Here is a 24,796-nt window from a genome sequence, read left to right as displayed (position 1 = left end):
TCGTAAACGTCTTAATTTTAGTGTTTTATAGCACTATGTATTTTTTTTTTTTCAGGCGAATAAAAAGAAATATTCCGACTATGCTATTGATTCTATAGCAAATGAGGTGAGGGGCGGCAGTGGGAAGATAGTGGGGGTGGTGGTGCAACGGTTGAAGGTGGCCGGCAACGGCGGATGAAGAAGAAGGCTTTCTTGGTTTTTGAGTTTTTTTTTCTTTATTTTTTAAAATGGGAGTGTGAAGTTACAATTATACCCTACCTTGAGTCCATCCAAAAGAGTGTGTGATCAAACCAAAGGTTGCAGTGTGGAGTGTTGAATAAAAAGAATTGGAGTCTCAAACATTATAATCTGGATATTGTTCGTTTTTTATGTTGAAATAAATTACAAGATTTGTGTGCCTCTATGAGAATTATGTATCTATACTCAGTTTAAGGTCTGCAGTAACTACTTGTGGAGAACAATAGGAAATAAACGAAAATCATCATTAAGTCTGCTCTGACAACAATTTTTAATTTGAATCACAAAAATATTTCTAATTATCTTCCCCAATTCAATTAAATTATTATTTATTTATCTATCTGAATTCAAAAGAACAAATTTAAACAACTTAAACATCATAAAATTATTATCGCGTAATGTTTTAATTGATAAATAATTGAATATTTAGTTATATAAATATATTAATTATGCTGGTATATTTTTCAACATCTTGATCGACAATAATGTTTGATTGAAGTGATAAAATTGAAGCTTAAAGTTCTATAATATTAAATTTGATTGCTATTAGTATGTAGATTTAATATCTTTATTAGATTATAAATGATATAATAAATAATATATTCTTTAAAAGAATTTTTTCTGAATTGGGTCGCAATAATAGTGAATTTATTGATAAATTATAAACAAAAATAAAAAAGTTATTTTGCTTAAAAGAAAAAGAGAAAACACACACATACTGAATGTCCATACTACCCTCAACAGCTAAAAAAGTTTGTTGCATGCACAAACTTTCACTGGACGCACAATTGGGGATTAGGTAGAGTGAAGAAGCTGTAGATCATGGGCCTATGATCATTCTGTCCAATACACTCATAGGATTGCACCAAAATTTCCGGCAAAAGAAAGAAATGTATGATTTGAGAGTGAAAACTGGGATTGAATAGACAAGAAATCTAGGAGAAATGAGGATGGCGTCCACGGTTAATGTCAGACCGGATAGCTTATCCAACAATTTGTTCATTCATTCTATATCGGACCCCTGGATTGAACTTGGGCTACTAAATATAAAAGGATAGCTAATCCAACAATTTTGTATTAAACTTGATTAATGTGAATGCATGGCACTGGTGGCCTCTAGTATCCTCACTTTTCTCAGCAATCCTTGAATAGTTTCAGAAGCCTCCTACAGTAAGAGGGGAAACAATTCACAAGATGATCAGATGAATGGGAGAACAGGAGGGAAAATTACAAGTGTAACTTAACAGACCTTTGCTCTTCTTCTCAGATTTTCTTCCTCTTTATCTCGCCGGCTTCTTTCTTCTGAGAAGGAACTAACAAACTGTTCTTGTTCTTGATCCATTTTATCAATCTTTTGCTTCATTTCATGAATCTGAAACCAGAAAATAAACATATTGTATTCCAGTGAAAGAAAGCGTCTTTGCATATGTTGCTTCGATGCAGTAAGGATCGAACAAGGGTAGGGGAGGGAAGGGACTGAATTTTGTATTCAGTCCTACTACATCTCTTATGTTCCATCTATTATTACATGTCATGTGTACAAAATCTTCTCTTAAATAGAATAGTTGACGTAATTTTTGTACAAGTAGCACATATGCATTAAACTGACTTGAACATGTAACAGAACTTGAATATATCTTAAGGTTAAATCAAACTAATGGATGGAGATGTTTGGTTCGTCCAACCACCATTCTAATGAACTCATATCATATAAGAATATTACTTCACAGTAGAAACATGAAAAGTGGTAAACAAAATAAAACTCACTGTTCTGAGTAACTTTTGACATTTGAAACCTCTATAGAGAGTCCAAGTAACAAAGGATTTGGAAAACAGAAGAAATGGAACACCGCTTACCTGATTTTCCAGTGACTTGCTCTTGTCTTTTTCATACTGCAAATCGTGCAGTACATTCCTCAAACTGCAAGTAGAAAATTGAGGGGTAGAACATGGGAAAAGAACGGACAGCAAGCAAGGCGTGCATGTATGTAGAGCTAACAAGAGAGTTCATACCTGTTTCTCAAGCGACCATTCTCTTCTTTCAACTTAAGAACCATATCAGTAGTTGAAGGAAGAGTAGAATACGGGAAAAGAAAGGATGCGTCTACGCTGGTATCTTCTGTCTGTTTCAGAGAGCAAACGAAAAGATATAATTAACTCAAAAACAAAGCTAATGCTTTTCATAGTAAATTATGTAGATTCAGCCCAAAAAAGAATACTTGTTAATTACAAGTTACAAATTAAGAAGCAAAAGTTAAATCAAGGAAGACTACCTTGACCTGCACATTTCCAGCCACTTTGTCTGCTGATGGACATTCTGATTGAGGCTTCTCGAGTGATGGAGAAGGCTTATGGTGATTTCTAGCCGGTGTCTCAAACCGAGTTCTCCCTTCAATATTACTGGCAGCCAGAGCAGGTGAGGAGCCACCTTTCGGGGGGTTCCCTTTTGTATTATGCTTAGGATTTGATTTATCTTTGGCAATAGCTGAAGCTTTTTTCTCAGGCAAAGCAGACTTCTTTGGATGACGCCGTTGAGCATAGCCGATGAGGTGGCAGTTTTCAGACCTGTTCAACTTTCCAAATCAGTAGTTTGACAATTATGAAGGATCCCACAAAAGATTTGAACAAGGAGATGAACGCACCAAAAAGTCTTCTGCAAATGTACTAGCCTAGCCTCAAGTCTAGATAGCGCAATTGTGCGCTCAAATCCCTGTTTATCATGTGCTGGTTCAACAAAGTTAGCTTCCAAAATACCTAAAACATACAATGTCAAGGAACAAAAAGATGTAACGTTACTTTAGAATCCGAACAGAGAATTTGTTTGAAACAATGACAGCATAATATTCAGACAAGATATACCTATGACTCCTCGACCGTCACTTCCAGCGGCATTCCAGACCCTCCAAAAAGGCTGACAAACAAATGTTTTGTGGATGATCAGGAATAAGTCTAGTAAAGCAAATGGAAATTTATAAAGTAACCAACCTTTATAAGCCGATTCTTGTGATATACATTAAACCCTTGAATGTCAATATGGCATCTTGCGTCTTTAACAAATCCAAGTGTTACCACAGCTAACATCTATTGGGACAGAATATGCGGTTAGAGTGATATCCGTGCATATTGTAAATAAAAGGTCAGAGTATAAAATCACTACATTTGGATCCTTTGCTGCTGCATCTGCAGAAGCTGCTGGCTTATATACAAGCTCTTTAGTGTGTATCAAATCGTCAGCTATATTATGATGATCAACATCCTTCCCCCGTAAGATGATGCGAAAACCAGGTGGGATCCTACGGTACAAAATTGAGGTATAGCTCTGGAAGAGTCATGTAATGAAAATCCATAATTAGACAAGAATGTCGGTCTAAAGAATATGAAACTATCTTAATAATGAAAACACATACAAATCCAAATTGTTTCTTCTCAAGGTGTAAGAATAACTCAAAATATGGCATGTTATAGACGCATATATTTAGGTTGTGAATGACAGTTAGATCCCAATAGAACTCTATTAACAGGAACTGTAATTTTTTGAAAGGCCAACCAATATCAGCAATATAATCATAGAAAATTGTCAATATTTCTGTGCTTCAGCTGTAAAAAGATAATAATTTAACTAAGCAACCTGAGTTATCATATGCCACGTTTATAACATACATTCACCGGGCAAGGGCAACTCAGATTCAAAGTCTTCTTGGATACTTGTAAGCCAGTCATATTTCACTAGGTGGTGGATCGTATAACCTACCAGACTAGGCCAATCAACAAGTACAACATCTCACTATCTTGACAAAGTTACATTTTGTTACAGCATAGACATACAACAGGACAAACTGTCAGAAACCTTTAAGACAACTACTCCTTACCTCCATTACAGTTATCATTATTTCTCACAAAACGGAATAAGAATGATGGGAGGACATATAAAATAAGTTTGTTTAACTACTTCGTTTTATTTCTCATACCTGGTTGCAATTATAAGCATAAGAGGAATACAATGAAGGCAAGAATACAAGCGACAAAACAACAAAAGTATCATGATAAACAACAGAAATTTGCACCGTCACATACAAAACGAAAAAGGAAACAACAGAGTGATATACCCTCAATGAATGGCGATAAGTAAGAAAATGCCTAGAGCTTGAGTACATATTGGCCATCTGTATCTTCTTCTCATCTCTGTTAGCACCTCTGATTTGAATATCCTGATATAAAAAGGTGGGTTCCGATTAAGTAGTCTGCAATTCATCCTCTTTTACATGATATATATTTATTAACATTTAAACACCATATGAATTAGAAAGATAAGTAAAGATACATACAAACATCTATACAACAAATAAAATCTAGTATGAAAGAATCAGAATACATGTTGGTCGGCGTCCAAATCCAATTCCAATGATCCTTCTTCGTCCTCCCAGAGATTATAGATTATGATCCGTGTGCCTTGATCATCCAAGAAATTGAACTACAGGAGAACAAATGAAGTACTTAGACAAAATGCAGATAGTTATAAGATATTTCTATTATCCACTAAAACATCACGAATACCTGTCTAAGAAGATCTTCTTCACTTTCATAGGGAGACCACTGCACAATGGTCTCAAGATTTCGTTGCCAACAATCAGAAGATGATTTCACTTGCATATTCCAAGTTTCTCCCATTTTCTCATAATCAATCTATTCACCAAGTGTTCCCCAAAAAAAAAAAAAAAGAAGAAGCAACTGTTAGAACCATATAGACTACATTTATTAAGATTCACAAAACATTAAAAAGTTTGTAACATATAGTGGCTAAATAACACAATGCTCTAATCCAAAATTTACCTATTTACTAGAAATGTAGCTTCTGGCTATAAAACCGTAAGCCACTTTTAAATCATATTTTACCAAGATATGGTAAAGTTGATATTTTCCTTGTCTTTGACTGTTATGTAGGACAGAAATGGTTGTTTTCTATTATTTGATATTGTTTTCTACAACTTCCAGGTATGTCCACATCTAAACCAAAAACTTCCCAACAGATGCCAAAATGAAACAAGCAAGTAATATATCATGCAAGTTGTTCTTCAGGTGCATTTAAGAAGATTGCAGCAAGTCAAAGCTCATAAGCAAATGTTACATTATGCAAGCAAGTTACCCCAACATGTGGATTCAAGAACATTAAACAAAGTCAAAGCTCGTAAAAAAAATCCATGCAAAAATTACCATGGGAACCACTATATCTTCCTTCCCAGTATCCCGCAAGAATGAATACGACAGCATTCCGACACTTTGTGTTGTGCTACAAAGCAGAGGAAACAACAATAATTTAGTCACCCATATTTAAGAAGCTAGGCAGAGAATATTGCAATTTAGTAGTCAGATACATGGATAGGTCGAAGCATCATTGCCAGCTATTGGCACAAATAAGAGAACTCATAAAAATGATGATAAAGCATCTAACTACCTTTCCCCGTACTTCCCCCAACAGCGTGAGAACACAACGACATCTGCCCCGAGCCTCATAGTACTGGTCTTAAAGCCATTCCCATCTGGTGAAAATCAAAAGATGTTTAAGGTCAGATCCAAGTGAAATGTATCTAGTTTTATTAGCACAGATATCATTATAAAATGTTATCACCTACATTGTCCAATTGTGTTCGCCAACTTGCTTTTTGCAGAATAGCCTAGAGACATGCACTGTCGCATCTTATCAGGAGTCATCCCCCCACCATTATCTGCAGTCATATTGCAATTAATTTTAAATAGATATAAAATAGAAAATAAGTAAGAAAAGATTGTCTCACATGCATGCTAACGGTTAAACAACCAAATCTCATGAAATGGTTTAAAGACAAAGAAATAAAATACAGCAAAGTTCGAATATAATTTTGGGAAAGAAACTCATTTAATAGAAAATTAAGATGGAGTTTTGAAGTGTTAATTCAAGCATGCATGTCGTGTTCACTAAAAAAGTTGCAATTTTCTTATTTCCAGGACTGACAAAGAAAGAGCCTAATTATACCTTGAACCACCAGCATTTTATTTTTTTCCTTGATGTTCTCCAGCACATCAACGAGGACATAGGTTGCTCCATTGCAAACCTGATGAAAATATATGGCTATAAAACAGAAAAGTATAAATTGAAGAATCCAAAGGCCGTTATTAGGAATGTGAATAATGCAGGTACCTCATCTAAAGCATTATCTAGAAGCTCGGCGAAAGCTGGAAAATTACAGGCCATGGGCAAAATTACCAACTTTAAAAAAAAAATTGAAGATATTATAACAGATAGAATAACACTTCATTATTCACCTCCCAGAGCCCATTTATGGCTGGTAGCATTTGAATGCAGGAATTTAGGATGAACCCTGATATGATCCATGTCCGCTGCAAAATTGATGAACACTATAATTGTTAACTAGATTAATAATGTGAAAATAATTATTAATTGGTCATGCACAGAGGTGAAGTTTTATGTTTCCTCCTTATCAGCATAAAACATTTCAAGTAATATTTCATAAAGTCAAAATAAATAAAAAAAATAATTGAACAAATTCAAATCCATTACAATTCAGTTAGCCAGTAATTGATATATATATAGAATTATGTGTCTGTGACAAAAAACAATAGCCCTGCAATATAAACAAAATTAAGAAAATGCAGCAGTATAAACTAGAGCTATAAGAAGAAAGGTCGAGTTGAGTCTGAGTCAAATCCATATAAGGCTTGTCACTTGCAGCCAGCAGCACTATACAAGTAGCTCCATGCATCAATGAGATATAAACATATGATAATTCAGTAGTACTTCATACGCATCAAGAATAAGAAAATGTTACTAGATCTTAATACTAAACATAGTGTAACAATCTGTCAAAATGATGCTCGAAATTTAAAGAAATTTAAAGCTAAAAAGGAATCAAAAGACTAAAATCTCTTATATTTTATCTCCTTTACGCGAAATACGCATACAATCTTTCCTCAAAGTTTACAGTAAACATTAGTCCACTGATCATGAATATTGAACTTCACAGAAAAAGAATAACCACCACCCTTTATCAAAAAAACAGTTCAATTTTATAGGCCTCATTCAAAAAAAATACTGCATGTACTTGATGTGTTTAATAGATTTGTAAAGTTATATACTAAATGTTTAATGTCTTTCATCTCTAATAACTTAGTGGTTGTTTAATATGGTAGTCAGGCCAAATATAAGTATTTCTAAAGAATACTTGAAGAAATCAACTATGCTCCAAGTATATTTTCATCAGGAAGGAACGCAATCCTTGATTATAAGCTGTTCCACTGACTTAGATACAGGAAGAGAGCAGTTTCCGGCAAAGTAAATCATAATGAGCAGATCATCATATTAGAAAAAGCATAGTAATCACAATATATATATATATATATATATATCCTCTTGTTCTCTATGCTTGCTCATGAAAGCAAATAATTATAAAATTAAAATCCCATCACTGAGAATCAAATAATCGATCGAGAAATAGTATTTCAACGCACCAAGGGAAACCTCTCCGCCGGCGTCGCGGCAGCCCTCATAGTCCCCGGCTTTCCAGAACTGTTTGCAACCCCGCACCGGAGCCACCGAAGTAACCGCTTTCTCTTTCCCGTTTTCCACACGAACGACATCCTTCGAAACATCGCTCCCCTTCTCAATTCTCTCTTCTTTCACCGCAAGAGCAACATTGTTCGGGGCAGTAGTCCCATTCATGCTGGCGACGGTGGATCTTTGAGAAGCCACCGGTTTGATCGGGTCGAGAAACCCAGCCGGCAAAACAGCTTCCACCCTTTGCTTCTTCTTCGGGTTAAGTTCGACGTCGGATTCGGAGTCATAGAAACTGGAATCCGAGAACTCGCTGCTGCTACTGCTTAATGAAATTATTTCCGGGCTATGTTTCTTGTCCGGCAGATCAATGGTTTCTTGTTTGACAGAGGCACCCATGACGCAGAGAGAGAAGCAGACCAAGGGTTTTAGTGGGGTTCTTCTTCAATGTTTTGCTAGGGAGAGAGATGGAGAGTTTGTATGCGAATAGGGAATGCTGAGAGAGAGAGAGAGGGCGCGAGAGTTGCGGTTTAACTGCCTCCCGCGTACGTGGGATGTGGGCTCGGGTTCCGGGTTTGGGTGTTAAATTGGATCAGCTCTTGGAAGGGAATGGTAAAGTGTTAAATTATAGATTGTGAGATGAGTTTTATGCCAATATTTATATTTGGATTTGGATTTGGATTTTTTTTTTATTATATTTTGTTATATTTAAGTAAATTAATTATAATTACATCATAAATTTTAATATTAAAATTAATATACATTAATCACCAATATTAAGTTTGTATAATTAGTCAATAATTCCTTATTATAATATACTAATAACTATTATTATTATATATATATATATATATATATGAAATTCAAACTCGTGGCGACGTATTGATTAGGGAATTGTGGATTTCCTAATTAAATTAGGCTTCATTGGTTGGTTACATTTGACTGATGAATTTGAATTTGATAAAAAATCTATAGGAGAAGTAATTCTATATTGGAAGAATTTGAAGTCTACCGAAGTCAACAAAACATGATTCAAAATTAAAGTTTAAAGATTTGAAACTCTTTAAATATAAAATTTTATCCAGACAAATCGAAAGGATTGGTTAGTGAAATTTCGAAGTCCATCAATCCAAATATACCATGATATTAGATACATATATTTAAGATCTCTGGACTAATTATAAGGAGTTTGTGCAATGATTTCAAATTCATTTGGCTGATAGTCTTTGCGCAGTCGATGTTAACTAATATTCACCATAATTTTTATTTTTACTTATGGTAATTAACTATAACAAAAAGTTGTATTTTTTGTTACGGGAGTTGATAAAAAAATGTACAAGAAAAACAGATAAGTATGAAAAAATAGAGAAAATGTGAATATTTCAAACATTGATAAGCAACAAAATTTAGAGAAAATAAATAAACATAGTGAAAGAAGGATATAGAGTTCAACAAGGAAACATCAACATACAACAAAGAGGCAGAATCCTAATTAATAATGTCAAGAAAGTATTTATATATTTCTCCTACTTTAATTAAATATTTTGCATTCCTAATAATCAGCTTTACAACTTTGGGAACTATACCTAATTATTCGCTGATATCACCATTTTGGTGTGTGTGTGTGTGTGTATTTTTTTTTCGATTTGCGAATTTATATACTTTTTAATAAATAATTTTATTTATTTATTAACCTCTCACCCTCCACTAACTTTATTTTTTTATATAATTTTCTTTTAATTAAAATATATATTAAAAAATATAAATAATTTTTTATGAATTTTATTTAATTATGCACACTCGTATGAGTACTGCATACAAGTTTTAATTGAATAAGGACATATAGGTTAAGGATCCATTATAGTAAAATACAGTGAATAGTAATTTATCCTCTTGTGATATTGAAAATGAGCACATTACCCCCCTTATAATTACAATTTATCCTTTTGTATTTTTTAAAATAAAAACGATGTACTTCCTTATATAGGGAAGTAAATTGTTTCATTTTAAAAATCATAGGGTAAATTGTTGTATTTAGAAAATATAAGGAGGTTTAATAAGAAGATAATTTTTTTATTTGTGATATCACAAGGGAATTGCTTGCATTTTTTCCTAGTAAAATATATTAGTATCGAGAATTTTTTAGAAAAAAGAAGAAAGCAAAGTGAAATTATACGAATTAACTTGTGAAATATATGTAACAATTTTGAAAGACAAACAAAAAATAAAATAAACAGATTATCGTAAACTTTATAATGGAAAATTTGTATTTATTTTAATTACGCATCAAGAATATATACTTGGATTACTGGTATATGTTACTCTCTTTCCTACCGACGATCCTCGCAAAATCCTTTAACGAAAATCGCTATTTGGAACTCTCACGCAGTTTAAACTGTATGGCATTGGAGAAAGAGAACAATACACATAAAGGACACACTCTCACCAAATAAAGTCAAAGCTCTTTCGTTTTGGGCGAAGCGGTGGACAGAGTACAGTTCAGTACAGTTAGAGATGGAGGAAGAACGACAGCAGCAGCCATTGAAGGAAAACACCGTCATCGTGCTCCACGATGCTCTCGTTGTGACCATGGATTCACAGAATCGCGTTTACCGGAACGGCGCCGTCGTTGTCCGGGGCGACACCATTGTCGCCGTTGGACAGTCGGAGGATATCATTTCCCAGTTCTCTTCTCTTTCACCGCATCTCATCAACCTCCATGGCCAGTTTTTGCTACCAGGTAGTTGTCTTTAATTATCTTTTGAATTAATCTTACATTATATATAATAAAACTGTATGATTTATATTTCGATCAAAATTTATCTGTTTCCTGCTGTCTCTTGAATGCAGAGACTATATATTGTTACCACTTACCATCCTCTCCACAATATATGTTGTGACTTGTGAGGCGATACATGTATGTATATGTGTGAGTGTTGATACTGTTATATAGATATATATAGATTGTGTGTGTGTGTGTGTGTGTGTGTGTCGGTGAGTGTTTGCGAGAGCTCCTGTTTTGAGAAAGTGAATTTGATAGCTAAAGTTGAAAGTTGTAGCAATAGAATTTGTAAAAAAAGTGAAATAAAAATAAAAGCTAATTGCATAGTGTTTGAGAAAAAATACTTTTAAAACAAGTTTAACCGATTAAAGATCCTTTTGTCCTCGTGTTACAAATATGTTATTTTTGCTTAATATTTTCACTTGTTTTTTGTTAATAATAAATTATCTTTTCTCAAAAAATAATATATTTTATTCAATTAGTATATTCCATATTTATTTTATAAATATTTATCATTCATATTAATAAAATATTGAATACTAATAGAAAAACTTAATGTTTTATTCAATAATGCTCCAATTGAGTAATATAATTGTTCTTTCATACACAATAAATAAAGTTGCATGATTGCCAAAAAAAATATTTTTTTTATTAATTAATCATAGCATTTTAATTTATATTTTTCTATGATATATATCAGATAATGTAGTAAATAAAATATACAACTCCTAACATATTAAATATGTGGAAGCTTCCATTTTATTAGTGTTAATTTTGAAAAAAAATTAAAAAGGGAAAATTCAAATGAAGATTATTATAATAAGGGTGAATTAGTCCAAAAGAAGTTGAATTTATTCATGGAAAAACCTAAAGCAGCTAGAAATACCTCACAAGTTGCTTTTAACCTTTGGTCTGAAAGTGCTTATTTTAGCAGTTTCAAAAGCAGAAGTTGGCAACCCAAATAGGTCAAGTACTTTTTTGGAGCGAAACGCTAAAAAGTGCTTTTGAAAAGCTCTTGCAAATACTCTCTTAATCATGATTAAAAGTAGTGACTCGTATCCAACATTATTGGTTGATACATATTCAAAACAATCCTTACCAATCTGGAAGTAATTTAAATCGCTAATACTATGATATTATGGGCGATGTCAGGCTATTATCGGTGGTAATATCTGATGACATGGTATTGTCACAAATATTTTATTGGTTAATGAAATTTACACTTTTTCTCTGCGGAGCTTTCGTAATGTATGATTGTATGTACAATGTATGTTTTATTATTGCTGCTGTTAAATGAAGTATTTTCTATTACAAATTCAAGTTTGGGAACAATGGTCCATATAATTTATTTTGCGACTTTTTGAAAGTTTTAGGGTTGGGAATTGTGCATTTATTTTGCAGGAGTTATTCTTCAAAGATTGAAAATGAAATTGGGACTGAAAGAGGCGGGCATTTAGTTTGATGAAGAGTGTAGTAGGTGGTCTTTAATGAGAAATTTTTACCCCATAATCCTTCTAATTCCTAGCCATTGTTAAGTATACACCATTATTTTAGACTTTTAGTCGGTGCACATTTTGTATATTATATTTAAATTCTCGCTGTCTAAGCCTTAATAAGGTAGTATAAATTACAGTTATTAGGGGGGCAAATTTAATGTTTTCATGTACACTGGACAGGCATAAGTCAATTATTTAACTTGTTAATTAAAATGACAAACTTTTTCAAAAAATATATCCTCAATTAAATAATGGTGCCACATCCTAATTCTCAACATACTTTTTCCGTTTTCATATGAAAGCCAGCTACATAGAATGGTGTTTTTTGTGGAATAATGCTGCAGGTCACCATCCAAAGACTCTTTGTTCCTACACAAATCTTAGATTAGTAAGGTACTATGAGGAAGAAGAAAGCAATATGTCTGCAGAAAATTTTAGCGTAGATGCCATCAAATAATGATTAGGACTGTGTTTTGTTGCTTCTGATAGGGTTGATAAACACACATGTTCATACATCACAGCAGCTGGCTAGAGGGATAGCTGATGATGTTGACTTGCTAACGTGGCTTCATGACCGCATTTGGCCTTATGAATCCAACATGACGGAAGAGGACTCGTATATTTCCACTTTACTCTGCGGAATTGAGCTCATTCGCTCGGGTGTAAGCACTGCAGTATCTGTATTTATTCACTATTGCATCAGTTACAGTATGTCGTAAATTAGGTACTTGTTATACCTTGTTATGGAACTTGGAAGGCTAAGATGCCTTATTCTGTGAGCGGAATCTTGATTTTTAATTTATTTAGAGTGGCTGTAATCTGTTGAGTTCCCGTTGATGTAATAGGTCACATGCTTTGCTGAAGCCGGAGGGCAGCATGTTTCCGGAATGGCGAGGGCAGTCGAACGGCTGGGTATACGTGCATGTCTGACGCAATCGGTGATGGATGCCGGGGAGGGATTGCCTGCATCCTGGGCCAATAGATCTGTCGAGGAGTGCATTCAGGTAGGCTGAAATTAACTAGATTAAGCAAAACCGTATAATGGTTTTGCATACTTGTGATGCAATGTGATATGACTATATGCGTAGTGGGGGTTGACTTAGTTATGTTCTTTAAACATTTTGCTGCTCTAATGTGTATGACATGATTTCAGTTATTATTGCGTCTGATATGCTGTTCGTTTGGTGTTATTGCTTAAGCATATATATTGATTAGCTTATTCAGAAATCAAATGTGGAGTCATTTGAAATTCTTTCCGCAAATCTTCCATCCAAATGTAGCATAAGGGTATTTATCTTCCAAAAAATAGATATTCTAGAGTTTTTCTTAATCCTGATATTTTGACTACTAATACCCGGTGAAACTGGTGCTTGAATAAACTCGATATTTGCAGCAAATTTCTTAATTTCAAAGGATCTGTAGAATTCCCTGGAAACAAGCGGACCATGAGAAAGTTGCCCAACAGTCATTTCTTTGTCTACTAAACTTTGTTTTAAGCACACTATAAAATCTAAATGTCTCTCACTTTGAGGGCACAGTCCCAGAAGGATCTGTATAAGAAGCACCACAATACTGCTGATGGACGAATCAGAATATGGTTCGGGTTAAGGCAAATTATGAATTCAACAGATCATCTGCTTACTGAAACAAGAGATGCTGCTAAAGAACTCAATACTGGAATTCATATGGTAACCTCTATGTATTCCCTTGTGTCTCTTCATATGTTTCTGTTTTCTTCTTTTACGTACTTCTTTGAGCCCTTCTAAAAACATGTATAGAAACACGCTCAGAATCCCAGCTTTTAATAAACTGAAGTGGACTATGTTTTAATGTCGCTTGCTTGAGATTCCATTCGAGTTGATGGTTAATTTTAATCGATCTTGTCAACATCTAGCATGTTGCCGAGATACCATATGAGAACAAACACGTGGTGGAGAGACGAGGAGTGGATCACGGGACTGTTACATATCTTGAGAAAATCAAGCTACTGCAAAGCAACTTATTGGCAGCTCATACAGTTTGGGTTGACGAAAATGAGGTATGATGCATTTAAGAAATTTTCATGCTGTCTGTCAAGCGACCATCACTAAAGCAATTTATCGGCATCTCTGTAGTTTCGCTGCAACTATATCAAAAAATTCTTGTATAAATCAGAACTAAATCTTTCAATAGTTTAAAGTATATTCTAAGTTTCTCCTCTTTTGCTTTGTTTGTACGTCAGAAAATTTTATTTGTTCTCAGTGGTAGTAATCTTGGTTTTATAACTATTCGTTTTGGTTTACTTCATAGAATCTAAGTCCTAACTGCTGCTTCATATGTTACCATTCTCAGGTTGGTTTACTTTCAAAATCAGGGGTGAAAGTGTCTCATTGTCCTGCTGCTGCAATGCATATGCTAGGATTTGCACCGATTAGAGAAATGATCGATGCAGGTGTCTGCGTCTCTTTAGGAACCGATGGCGCACCGTCAAATAATAGGATGAGCATAGGTACCTTTTTTTTTTTAAATTTCCATTTGGGCACCACGTATGCGCCATATCAACTTCTCCAGCCAATCACGATCGAGCCCCCAATATAAAAAGTCACATGCATTGCGTGTGACTTTTTCCGGCGACCCACGCATTTTTCCGACCAAATTTGGACTGAAATTGAGAATTTTTCAGTTTTATGGGACCAAATTGAAACCCTAGAAACTTACGGGACTAAAACGAAAATGGCCTATAGTTAGGAGACGAAAATTGCCTTTAATCTTATTAAAGTTTTATAATTAATTTTGGAATCTTCTCAGTTTTATTTTACAATACTTGCTCTTAATATTAATGGGATCAAGCTAGCACTCCCTCTCTCTACATGCAATGCCTTCTCACTGAGAAAATTTCAGAAATCAGCAACTTATGCACTTAATGTACTAAACCACAATGAGCCAGTGGCAACTTTTGCCAAGTTTCATGGATGGAATCAAGTATGTGGAGAAATTTCCATGTAGGCTCCCATCAAAATTTACCAACACAGTGGTTAAAGCTTTTCATTGTATACACACATTTCGTTTTCTTGCAAATACAGAGTGCGTCCAACAGATATTTAGTGCTTATCAGCTTTTTGCTGAAAATAAGCTAAAAGGTGGTTTTTTATTTACAATTTTTCTGTTTTTGAATTGCTTTGATTAAGTTGATTTAAACTAAAAGTTATAACCAACTCCTTACCAACTTTACAGGTAATTGGTAAAATTGGAAATATTAAATTGTTTTACCAAACACTTGAACTTCAGTTTTTTCTTTTACCTTTCACTTGTGTTTTCAAACACTTACAACTTTTACTACAATCAAACCTGCCAACTTTTTCTACAATGAATTCTCAACACCGCTAAATCTTGAAAAGGGCAAAGGTCGCTTCCATTTATCCCATGGTTTACTTCTCTTTGTCCTTAAAGTGTTTTATCTACTTCTTTGCAGTGGACGAGATGTACCTTGCTTCCCTAATAAACAAAGGGCGAGAAGTTTTTAAAAAAGGAACCACAGATCCCACTGTTTTGCCTGCAGAAACTGTTCTTGAAATGGCCACAATAAATGGAGCAAAATCTGTGCTCTGGGACAAAGAGATAGGTTCGCTTGAAGTTGGAAAAAAGGTAGACTGTCTGTGCCTAAGCTTTTCACAAATGTCTTCCGTGATTTAGTTATTTTACTGTGTGGGAGACATGAGAAGAAAAGCAAAAACAAGCCTTAATCAATACCAATGGCAATTTATATGAACCTCCCGGGAAGCTGAGTTAATGGTGTGTATGAATCTTACTGTGCAGGCTGACATGATCGTTGTCAATCCTTATTCTTGGTCAATGATGCCTGTTCATGACTGGTATGACTCCACCTCTTCAAGCCAGTACTATGTAGATATGAATGTGATTTCGGCAAAGCAATTCTCTCCAAGAAATCCTCCCATCCATTGATTAATGCAAGATATTGCACTGAGAATCGAGAATTCTGGATTTCTTCAAGTTTGAGCATGTGAAGTGTTCAGTCGAATACTTGCCTGTTTTAAACTTCTGTTGTCAATGAAAATATTCTCATTCTTCAAGGGTATCTTGCTGATTTATTTGCATATGTAGTCCACAAGATTTTTGTCAGTCTTAAACGATACAGTAAAGAATTCAAAATTTTCAACAGTTGAATTTTGAGCTACAACTTTCGTCATACGCATGGTAATAAGCAAAAAGTCTTGCAAGCATGCATTTCTATGGCCCTTTGCTTTCATCATGCTATAGTGGTGTATTTAATCTGTAAAACAAGACGCGCTGATACTTCCAGCCTATTTTGCAGCATTTCTAGCCTTGTTTACTGCATGAGAACTGAAAATATCACCTCCCTTATGTGCAACGGCCACTGGATCATGGTGGATAAGAAAATCTTGACCTTGAACGAGGTATGTCATTAATAACATTCAAAGGATTGGACTCATCTCATGGTTTGGCAATTTACTGATCATTTGAATTTGTGTTGGTGGAAACTTCAACGGCAGGAAGAAGTTATGATAATGGCTAAGAACGCATCTCATGATCTTCTGAAGCGGGCGGGAATTCGGGTTCCAAGCAGAATGCACTTTCTGTAGTTCTGCTTCTGTTATGAAGATCATGTTCAACAACAGAACATAAGGCAGTGATGTATTGTACTATTGTTTGGATATGTGCTGGCTGGGATCTGTAGTCACTGCTATCATCCTTGGATTGGAATCATCCGGTTTTTATATACAACCATGAAGCATTTTGTGTATTAGTACAGTATATGCGACATATTTAAATATGTGTTTATAATTAATTTTAAATATTAAACAGTTGGAGGAATTTATGAGAAATTGTTGAAAAAGAGTAATATAAGAAAAGAAATACAAAAATTGAGAAGAGAGAGAGAGAGAGAGAGAGAAAAATAAAATTAATAAAACAATTAATGTGGCAGGTAAAATTATGAAGACATGAAATGGGTATTTTTTTTTTTTTAATTGTATTAAGGTATAGATGTTGTCAATTAGATAAACTCGATGTAAGGCATATGGATATTCATTGGAGTTCTATATAATTATACAAATATTTTTTATTCTTTAAAAAATTATCGATACACTTCTTAACGTATCTTATGGGATGTTTGTATAAAAAATTTCCATTGAATTAAGGATGTATCTGAATTTTGTAAAAAAATAAGAAGTATTCTTTTGATTAAATCTAAACTCAAAGCATGTAAATGTGATTAGGGGTATTCTTTATCATAAATACTTTCTTACCCAAGTTATTTATTTTATAAATTACATCTTTAATAAATAGTACATATATATATATATATATATTAGCATTATGTAATTTAATTTAATGCTCATGATTTGATGATATGTAAGATGGAAGAGTGTAAGAGATTCTCTATTTTCTACTATATTGGAGTTTTAATTGTAATGCAGTCCCACAATATATGGTATTTCGCAGAATTAGTTATGCTTCATGATATTCCAATAATTCAACACTATTGTAAAAAAGTCTCACTGTTAATTTTATCGGAATAATCACTTATTCCGCACATGCTCCCTATGTATCCCAACTCATTAAATTCTTTTTTCTTTTTTTAACATAAAATATTACCCCTAACCACTAAATTATAATTTTAGTCCCATGGGGATTTTGCAATATTGATCCCATTTTTATCAAAATAGACAAAAATAGTTTTATAACTTAATGATATACACAAAAGCCGATTGGACTTATGGGAGAATTGAAAATCAAGGGAAAAGGGTTGTCTCATGTTCCAAGATTATAGCTGAAGATGATTATGGATTTCTTTTTTAGAAACACAGACCTATATATATATATGTAATGATAATTGAAATGATCCCTAAAACTTGAAAATTCAAGTATAGTGATATTAGTGGTCTGCCTTTAAGGATAAAAGAAATTGCAGCTCATTTTAATTCGCATTATTACTTCTTGCTCTATTGTAACTTGTGTCTTAATGTGTTAGCCTTATAAGATATTTATGTATCTGTATTTCATTTTTTGTGAGACTATTGAATTATGAGGGTTTTTTTTTTTATTTTTGAAAAGCATGACACTAATATTGTACAATATTTTATTGTATGGGATTAAAATTATAATTTAATAATCGGAGAAATATTTCACTAATGGGACGCAATGGCCACGTGCTCCATTGTGTAAAAAATTTAACATTATTATATTTTGAGACTAAAATTCGTTGCTATGAGCAACATGAAACTAATTTTGCAAAACTTCCTATACCATAGGACTAAAATTGCAATTAATTCAGTATATTGCCTAATTTATTAGATATATTATGTGTCTAATCTTTTAAATGAAAAAAAAAACCTGTAATTTTTATATACATTAAATAAAATAATAGAGTAAAAATATAAAATAACTGAAATAAAAACTGAAATCCAAGAATGAGGGAGGAAAGGAAATGCGGCAGCGGTGAGGTGTAAATTTAGACCGATTCTCACGCAGACGCCTCCACGAATATCCAGAAAATGTGACCGTTGAGCCTGTTAATTTTACCTAAAAGTGCCTCCAGTCCCAGAAATATCTCCCGAACGTTCCAGAAATTTCAAATTCAGCCCCACTCCCCCAATATATGTACTACTCCTTTATTCTCTGTTCATATCTTTATCAAGCAAACTAATCTTCAGCTGCAAACAAGTTTTTGAAAGCTCACGTTTCTTGCAATTGGATTTTCAAATGGATGGCCCATTTTTCAGAAACAACCCCTGGTACCAACAACCCAATTCATTTCGCGGTGTGCCCGTTTACCAAGTCGACCCGGACCTGGAAACCCATCTTCCCGGTCGTCCCATCAAACGCTCGCCTGGAGGAAGTTCAGGCCCGAAAGTTGTTCGGGTTCCTGTTCACTTTGTGGGGTCCGAAGGAGTTGACCGCTCGGGGTCTGCGTTGAAGATACAGAAGGTTTTCAGGGGGTTTTTGGTCCGGAAATGGTTGAAGAAGATCAGGGATATTAAGGTTGAGGTGGATGAGATTGAGGGAAGGTTGTCGAAGAGTGAAGTGATGGAGTTGGTGGGTAGGGACGAGAGGGAGCGTCTGAGGATGAATGAGAGTTTGATGTCTCTGTTGTTTAAACTGGACTCGATCTGCGGGGTGGATTCTGGGGTCAGGGTATACAGGAAGGCCGTGATTCGAAAGGCGATTGCTCTGCAGGAAAGGATTGATGCTACTGTTGCTATTGATTTGGATTGCAATGATGGTGAAGAAGCCCTTGATGAAGTAAGGTTTTCTGTGGGAAGTAGTAGTAGTAGCTCGATTGATTGGGTCGAAAATGATGGAAATGGGGAGGGTTGTGTTGGAGAAGGAGATAAGAAGATTATGGAAGGTGCTGAGGGGGGGAATGATAGGGAAGTTAAGATTATAGATGCGGAGGTGGAGCATGCGGTGAAGGTGAGTGAATCAAGTTGTGTTGCGGAGAATCTTGATTTGTTGCCTGAGTCGGGAGGTATCATCCGGGTTGGGGATAGAGCCAAGGATGGAAATGAGAGTAGAAGAGATAGAGAGGTGTTGGAGCGGATGGTGGAGAGCAATGAGAAGATGGTGAGGATGATGAGGGAGTTGTTTGAGCGGAATGAGGCGCAGACAAGAATGCTAAATGCGTTAACACAGCGGGTGGAGTTGTTGGAGAAGGCTTTTGTGTGTGATATGATGTTGAGGAAGAAGAAGAGGAGGATGAGGATGAGGAAGAAAGGCGAGTGTCGAGACAAGTGATTGAAGAAGAAGTAGTGCGTGTCTTAGGTTTGATTCTGACTAAATCACTTTTGATGATGTAGTTGTGAAGATGGAATTGTTCACTCTTCTAACTCATTGGGAAGCTTGTTGTTGGCGAGCTGATGGTTTCAATTTTGGGGAGTCATCTTTTTGTATAAACATTTTTCTTGGTCATAAATGTTTTAAATGGTTGGAATCTCTTTATCTATCTCCTCATTTTAATTTTTTAAGTTCATGTTAAGAAAGTTGCATTTCCAATTTGGTATCATACTTTTTCAAATTTGATACCATAAAGAGCTCATTGCTACATTACATATACTTATCTTTTTTTAAACTAAAGGAGAGAATTTTTTTTATCAACTTGCAGCCAAGACTAACTTTGATTGTATTAATAAAACTTGAGGATAAAAAATGATGAAATCGAAAAATATGGTGTCGAAAGTGATTTAATGACTAACTTAGGGCGATAGATGAATTTCTGTCAATTTTGGCTATTTTCACCCAAAATGACGCCTCCCGCTTTTTTATGCTCTCACGTTGTAAATTTTTGTTTTTATTGTTGGTTTTGTCACATTTTTTTTCCTCAAATAGGTACCATTTAATTTAGAAAATCATCATGATTATTTTTTATTATTTAAGAAAATTTGAAAGCCAAAATTAATGATGTCGGAACATAGGGTATCAAAAATAACATAATGACTAACTTAGGGATCAAAAGTAAAAATAATCGGGTCTATGAAGACCTGTCATAAAAATTAAACTTTGTATGTAATTTAATTAATTTTCCTACTATTTCCAAGACCACAGCCCTAAATTGACCTGCCCCAGCTCTCTCTCTCTCTCTACATTGACAACGAGATATGTTGGTGGTTCCAACCTATAACCTCATGATCATAAATATTTAAGTATTTAGCGTTTAATAAAGTCGTAACCAACTTAAATTCAAAGATGAAATTTAAAGGGAATAATTAAGAAAGATAATTTATATATATATATATATTTATATTTTTGATGTGGTAATAATTTTGATTAATAGATGAAACGGAAATTTTATCCTCGGCACAACAATAAGTTATGTGTGATTAATATTTAATATAGATTCATTTAGTGTATGGAAGGATGTATATTGTTGTTTTCCTTTTTATTGTTTCATTTTGGTTTTTCGGAATTTACTTTCCACAATTATTTTACTTTTTATATAAATTGCCAATAATATTTTTTTTCTGAAATGAGATATTTTTTTCTTAAAAGTTATTTTGAGTTGCTTTTTAGAAGGAACGAAAAAGGGAAAAAAAAAAACATTTTATAAGATTGCAACTTTTGGATTAAGAGCTATAGTTCTAAGTTGGTATACTATCTATATATATATATATTATAAATTTTTTATGTTCTAAAATCTATTATAAATGAAAATAAGATATATTAGTGGAGCAGTTAAGTTAATGTAAAAACTTAAGAAGTTGAATAAGTTAGTTATTTTAACAATTGAAAGGCATTTTTGAGTCACAAAAAATTATTCAACGGTGTCAAAATTGCAACTTTGTGTCTATAGCACTTTTTTTCTTTATAATATACTAGATACTGTGGCACGCAGTACTTGTGCGCATAATTTTTAGTAATGCTTTTATTTTATATATTGAAGTACATAATTTGTTCATTTACGTTAAAATTTGTCACTGCCTTACAAATTCATATACAAAAATTGTCTAGTAATTTTTTTACATTCATTAATTATCAATACATATTTTACTCAAATCAAATAAAAAATCGACACTTTGTATGATATATGTTATATTGATACGATGAGTATATATACATGCAAAATAAATACTTATATGTTATTTCAATTTCAATGAACAATAAATTTAAACAAAATGGGAGTAAATTTAATTTTTGAGTACACGTAATTACATGGAACTTATTTTTTAAAAGAAGTGATTGACTAGTTAGGGAGTGTTTGTGAAAACTTTTGCTTTTAGAGAATTAATTGTTATAGAAAAATAAAAGATAACAGCGTTTGTAAAAAATGTGAAAAGTAAATGAAAACTGATTTGGATTTGGATTTGGATTGTGTGGGGGGGGGGGGTGAAAATTTTTAAACAAACTTAATTCATTAAAAATCATTTTGTCTGCATGTCATAAAAAGATACCATTTTTGCATTTGCACTTATTATTTGTCAATAATAATTATTTAAATTAATCATTAACTTATAGCTTTTGGCTAAAAAATGATTTTCTTAACAGTTTCAGAAATAGAAGTTGGAATCCCAAATATATTAAAAGTACTTTTTGAGGGCCAAAAGTTGAAAAGTAATTTTTTAAAATTTTTGAAAACTTTAACATTAGTTTGAAATTTGAAGGGTATTTTTGAAATTATATAATTTGGTATGTTGGTATTAAAACTATGGACAAATTTGTGATTTGGGTGGATATCCCAAGCATGGGAGGTAATAAAAAGTTATATATCGTTCACTTTTATAAAGTAAGATGTGTATAAACTATTTAATTAAGGTAAAGTACAATGATTTTTTTTAAATTGATATTATTATAAATATTATCTTATTATTTGAAAAATTATCGATAACACTAATTTTAACAACAATCCAACAACTAGTCAAATCATTAGTTTTTATCTATTTTTTATGATTAATTAATCAAAATGCTCATATAAACTATAAATTATGATTTTACTTATTTAAAAATAAATTAAACTTTTATATGAAGTAATTGGATAAAATTTTTACAATTTTTAAATTTTTTTCATCCTCTTCATCGCTAATTTTTTCTAAAAAGAGGAAATAAGTATTGGACTCGATTCAAAAAATGACATAATTTCATCAAACATCAATTATACTTATAATTTTTTAAATAATAAAAAAATATTTTTAATTATGTTAAATCATTGAAAACATTATTGTAATTTATCCATTTAAAATATTTTATATTGAGGGTAGCACTTAGGAGACAACGTCTAGAGGGGAAAATAGAAATGACGCTTGTAGCCCACGTATGCGATTTCGCCAATTTCACGCAGAGCACTCCACAAGCTTCCAGAATATTGCCTTTGAGCCCCAGCCCGCAAAAATATCTCCTGAATGTTCCAGAAATTTCATAAATTTCTCTTACTTCAATCCAACTCCCCCGAGTCCCCTCCTATAAATTGCTGCCATTTCAAACAGGGTTCCCATCAACAATCAATCAAAGCCAATAAAATCTTCTTCAACTGAGAAAGAATCCAAACACACAATTTCTTGTACTTGAGTCTTGAAATGGATGCTCCTTTTTTCAACAATCGTGTATGGTACCAGCAACCCGATCCGAATCTCCGTCGTTTCCCTTATTCCACTCCATTTCGTGGGGTGCCCGTTTACCAGGTGGATCCGGAATCGGAAACCCATCGACCAGCTCATCTCGTCAGACGCCCGCCTGGAGGAAATCCTGGCCCGAAAGTTGTTCAGATTCCGATTCAGTTTGTCGGGTCGGAAGAAGTAGACCGTTCGGGGTCTGCCTTGAAGATACAGAAGGTTTTCAGGGGATTCTTGGCGCGCAAGTGTTTGAGGAAGATCAAGGATATCAAAGTTCAGGTGGATGAGATTGAGGAGAGGCTGTCGACGAGCGAAGTTAGGGATTTGGTTCGTAGGGATGAGAGAGAGCGGGTGAGGCTGAGCGAGAGTTTGATGTCTCTGCTGTTTAAGCTGGATTCGATTCGTGGGGTGGATTTTGGGGTCAGGGGTTGCAGGAAGGCTGTGATTCGCAAAGTGATTGCGTTGCAAGAGAAGATTGACGCAATCGTTGCAATTGATTTGGTGGGAAATGGTGAGAATTGTGAAAGTGTTGATCAAGAGGCTGAAATTAAGGTTCCTGTGATGACTGCTGGCTCGAACCAGAACGATGAACCGAAGGATTCGTGTGAAAATGGCGACGATTCGGAGGGTACAGAGCAAAGTCAAGAAATTATAGAGGCCGTGAGTTGTGGAGGAGGAGGGAATGAGGCTATGGGAGTTGAGGGGAATGATGGGGAAGTCGAGATGAAGGACGTTGGCGTCGAACAAGACTTGAAGGTTAACGAAGCAAATTATGGTGAAAATTGTGTTGATACATCGAATCTTGATTTAGTGAAGGAGAGCCTTGACGGTGTGAAGGAGTGGTCAAGTGAGACGATTGAGAACGATAAGGTTGGTGATCGGGTTGAGGGCACGAACGAGGGAAAAGGGGCGGATGAGAATAAAAGAAACAGAGAGTTGTTGGAGAGGATGGTGGAGGAGAATGAGAAGATGATGAGGATGATGACACAGTTGTTTGAGCGGAATGAAGCGCAGACGAGGATGCTAAATGCGTTGACACACAGGGTGGGGTTGTTGGAGAAGGCTTTTGTGTGTGACAGGCTGAGGAAGAAGAAGAAGTGCAAGGCGGCTGCGGGCAGAGAAGATTGAGATAGATATCTTTGGTGTTTCTTGCTTTTCTTTTCAGTCTTTGGCTTGATTCTAAACACTGATTCTTTAATGTAAATTAAGTTTGTAGGTGGGAGAGAGGTGTTGATGGTGTTGGGACCTTAATTTAGTTGAGCCTCTGCTGGCTTCCACGCTTGTAAGAAGTTGTGATCTTGAATGAACTTCTTGGTAATAAAATTGATGGAAGTTTTTGTGAAAATTTATATTTTTAAATAAGTAATTTTGGTAGAAAAAAGTTGAAAATTTTATTAAAATTAAAAATAGGTTGTGTGTGTAAAAAAAGTAAAAGCAGATGAGGGCTAAATTGAATGTATTTGACGAATTATCACTTTCAAAATAAATTTAATTAATTAAAAAATATCATTTTTTGTTTATATATTGTCAGTAATAATTATTTTTAACAAAACAATAAAATTTATTTTAATATGTATATTTATGTTAATTTTTTTAAATATCAATGGAAGAAATGAATGTTTAATTCGATAATACAATATAATTATTGATTAGTACACAATAATTAATTTGCATG

The 24,796-nt window shown here is 33.9% G+C and overlaps 5 protein-coding genes across 5 annotated transcripts; 3 read left to right on the top strand and 2 right to left on the bottom strand.

Annotated features, from left to right (window-relative positions):
* Nucleotides 980–6,315, bottom strand: LOC105168686 (protein MICRORCHIDIA 7-like). The gene is made up of 16 exons (XM_020696357.1): nucleotides 6,248–6,315; nucleotides 5,868–5,960; nucleotides 5,690–5,774; nucleotides 5,449–5,524; nucleotides 4,792–4,920; nucleotides 4,610–4,708; nucleotides 4,344–4,445; nucleotides 3,395–3,556; nucleotides 3,223–3,318; nucleotides 3,097–3,148; nucleotides 2,880–2,991; nucleotides 2,511–2,802; nucleotides 2,251–2,360; nucleotides 2,095–2,158; nucleotides 1,487–1,609; nucleotides 980–1,402 (listed from the first exon to the last, which is right to left on the bottom strand). Exons 1-16 carry the CDS (start codon nucleotides 6,261–6,263, stop codon nucleotides 1,325–1,327), a joined length of 1,689 nt encoding a protein of 562 aa, XP_020552016.1. The 5' UTR covers nucleotides 6,264–6,315; the 3' UTR covers nucleotides 980–1,324.
* LOC110012428 (protein MICRORCHIDIA 5-like) lies at nucleotides 6,530–8,254 on the bottom strand. Its single transcript, XM_020696041.1, has 2 exons — nucleotides 7,741–8,254; nucleotides 6,530–6,612 (listed from the first exon to the last, which is right to left on the bottom strand). Exons 1-2 carry the CDS (start codon nucleotides 8,180–8,182, stop codon nucleotides 6,530–6,532), a joined length of 525 nt encoding a protein of 174 aa, XP_020551700.1. The 5' UTR covers nucleotides 8,183–8,254.
* LOC105168450 (5-methylthioadenosine/S-adenosylhomocysteine deaminase) lies at nucleotides 10,124–16,823 on the top strand. The gene is made up of 10 exons (XM_011088540.2): nucleotides 10,124–10,523; nucleotides 12,551–12,723; nucleotides 12,907–13,065; nucleotides 13,600–13,749; nucleotides 13,956–14,099; nucleotides 14,393–14,549; nucleotides 15,513–15,685; nucleotides 15,857–15,912; nucleotides 16,374–16,476; nucleotides 16,573–16,823. Exons 1-10 carry the CDS (start codon nucleotides 10,298–10,300, stop codon nucleotides 16,660–16,662), a joined length of 1,431 nt encoding a protein of 476 aa, XP_011086842.1. The 5' UTR covers nucleotides 10,124–10,297; the 3' UTR covers nucleotides 16,663–16,823.
* On the top strand, nucleotides 18,583–20,018 carry LOC105168685. Its single transcript, XM_011088817.2, has one exon. It carries the CDS (start codon nucleotides 18,785–18,787, stop codon nucleotides 19,814–19,816), a length of 1,032 nt encoding a protein of 343 aa, XP_011087119.1. The 5' UTR covers nucleotides 18,583–18,784; the 3' UTR covers nucleotides 19,817–20,018.
* On the top strand, nucleotides 23,086–24,249 carry LOC105168684. Its single transcript, XM_011088816.1, has one exon. It carries the CDS (start codon nucleotides 23,086–23,088, stop codon nucleotides 24,247–24,249), a length of 1,164 nt encoding a protein of 387 aa, XP_011087118.1.

Source organism: Sesamum indicum, linkage group LG8 (genome assembly GCF_000512975.1).
Source record: "Sesamum indicum cultivar Zhongzhi No. 13 linkage group LG8, S_indicum_v1.0, whole genome shotgun sequence".
NCBI classification, from domain to species: domain Eukaryota; kingdom Viridiplantae; phylum Streptophyta; class Magnoliopsida; order Lamiales; family Pedaliaceae; genus Sesamum; species Sesamum indicum.
The sequence above is the reverse complement of the archived record's forward strand: the minus strand, read 5'-3'. Positions and strand labels throughout refer to the sequence as shown.

What these genes read in the sequence shown, in the direction of transcription:
- LOC105168686 (XM_020696357.1), bottom strand. An exon ending in TGGGGGAAGTACGGGGAAAG is followed by an intron (nt 5,525 to 5,689) that starts GTAGTTAGATGC and finishes TCTGCTTTGTAG; the next exon opens with CACAACACAAAGTGTCGGAA. An exon ending in ATTTGGACGCCGACCAACAT is followed by an intron (nt 4,446 to 4,609) that starts GTATTCTGATTC and finishes TTTTTATATCAG; the next exon opens with GATATTCAAATCAGAGGTGC.
- LOC110012428 (XM_020696041.1), bottom strand. Translation starts at nt 8,182, where the DNA reads ATGGGTGCCTCTGTCAAACAAGAAACCATTGATCTGCCGGACAAGAAA. An exon ending in CGGCGGAGAGGTTTCCCTTG is followed by an intron (nt 6,613 to 7,740) that starts GTGCGTTGAAAT and finishes TCAATTTTGCAG; the next exon opens with CGGACATGGATCATATCAGG.
- LOC105168450 (XM_011088540.2), top strand. Translation starts at nt 10,298, where the DNA reads ATGGAGGAAGAACGACAGCAGCAGCCATTGAAGGAAAACACCGTCATC. An exon ending in TCAATACTGGAATTCATATG is followed by an intron (nt 13,750 to 13,955) that starts GTAACCTCTATG and finishes GTCAACATCTAG; the next exon opens with CATGTTGCCGAGATACCATA. An exon ending in AAATAATAGGATGAGCATAG is followed by an intron (nt 14,550 to 15,512) that starts GTACCTTTTTTT and finishes ACTTCTTTGCAG; the next exon opens with TGGACGAGATGTACCTTGCT.
- LOC105168685 (XM_011088817.2), top strand. Translation starts at nt 18,785, where the DNA reads ATGGATGGCCCATTTTTCAGAAACAACCCCTGGTACCAACAACCCAAT.
- LOC105168684 (XM_011088816.1), top strand. Translation starts at nt 23,086, where the DNA reads ATGGATGCTCCTTTTTTCAACAATCGTGTATGGTACCAGCAACCCGAT.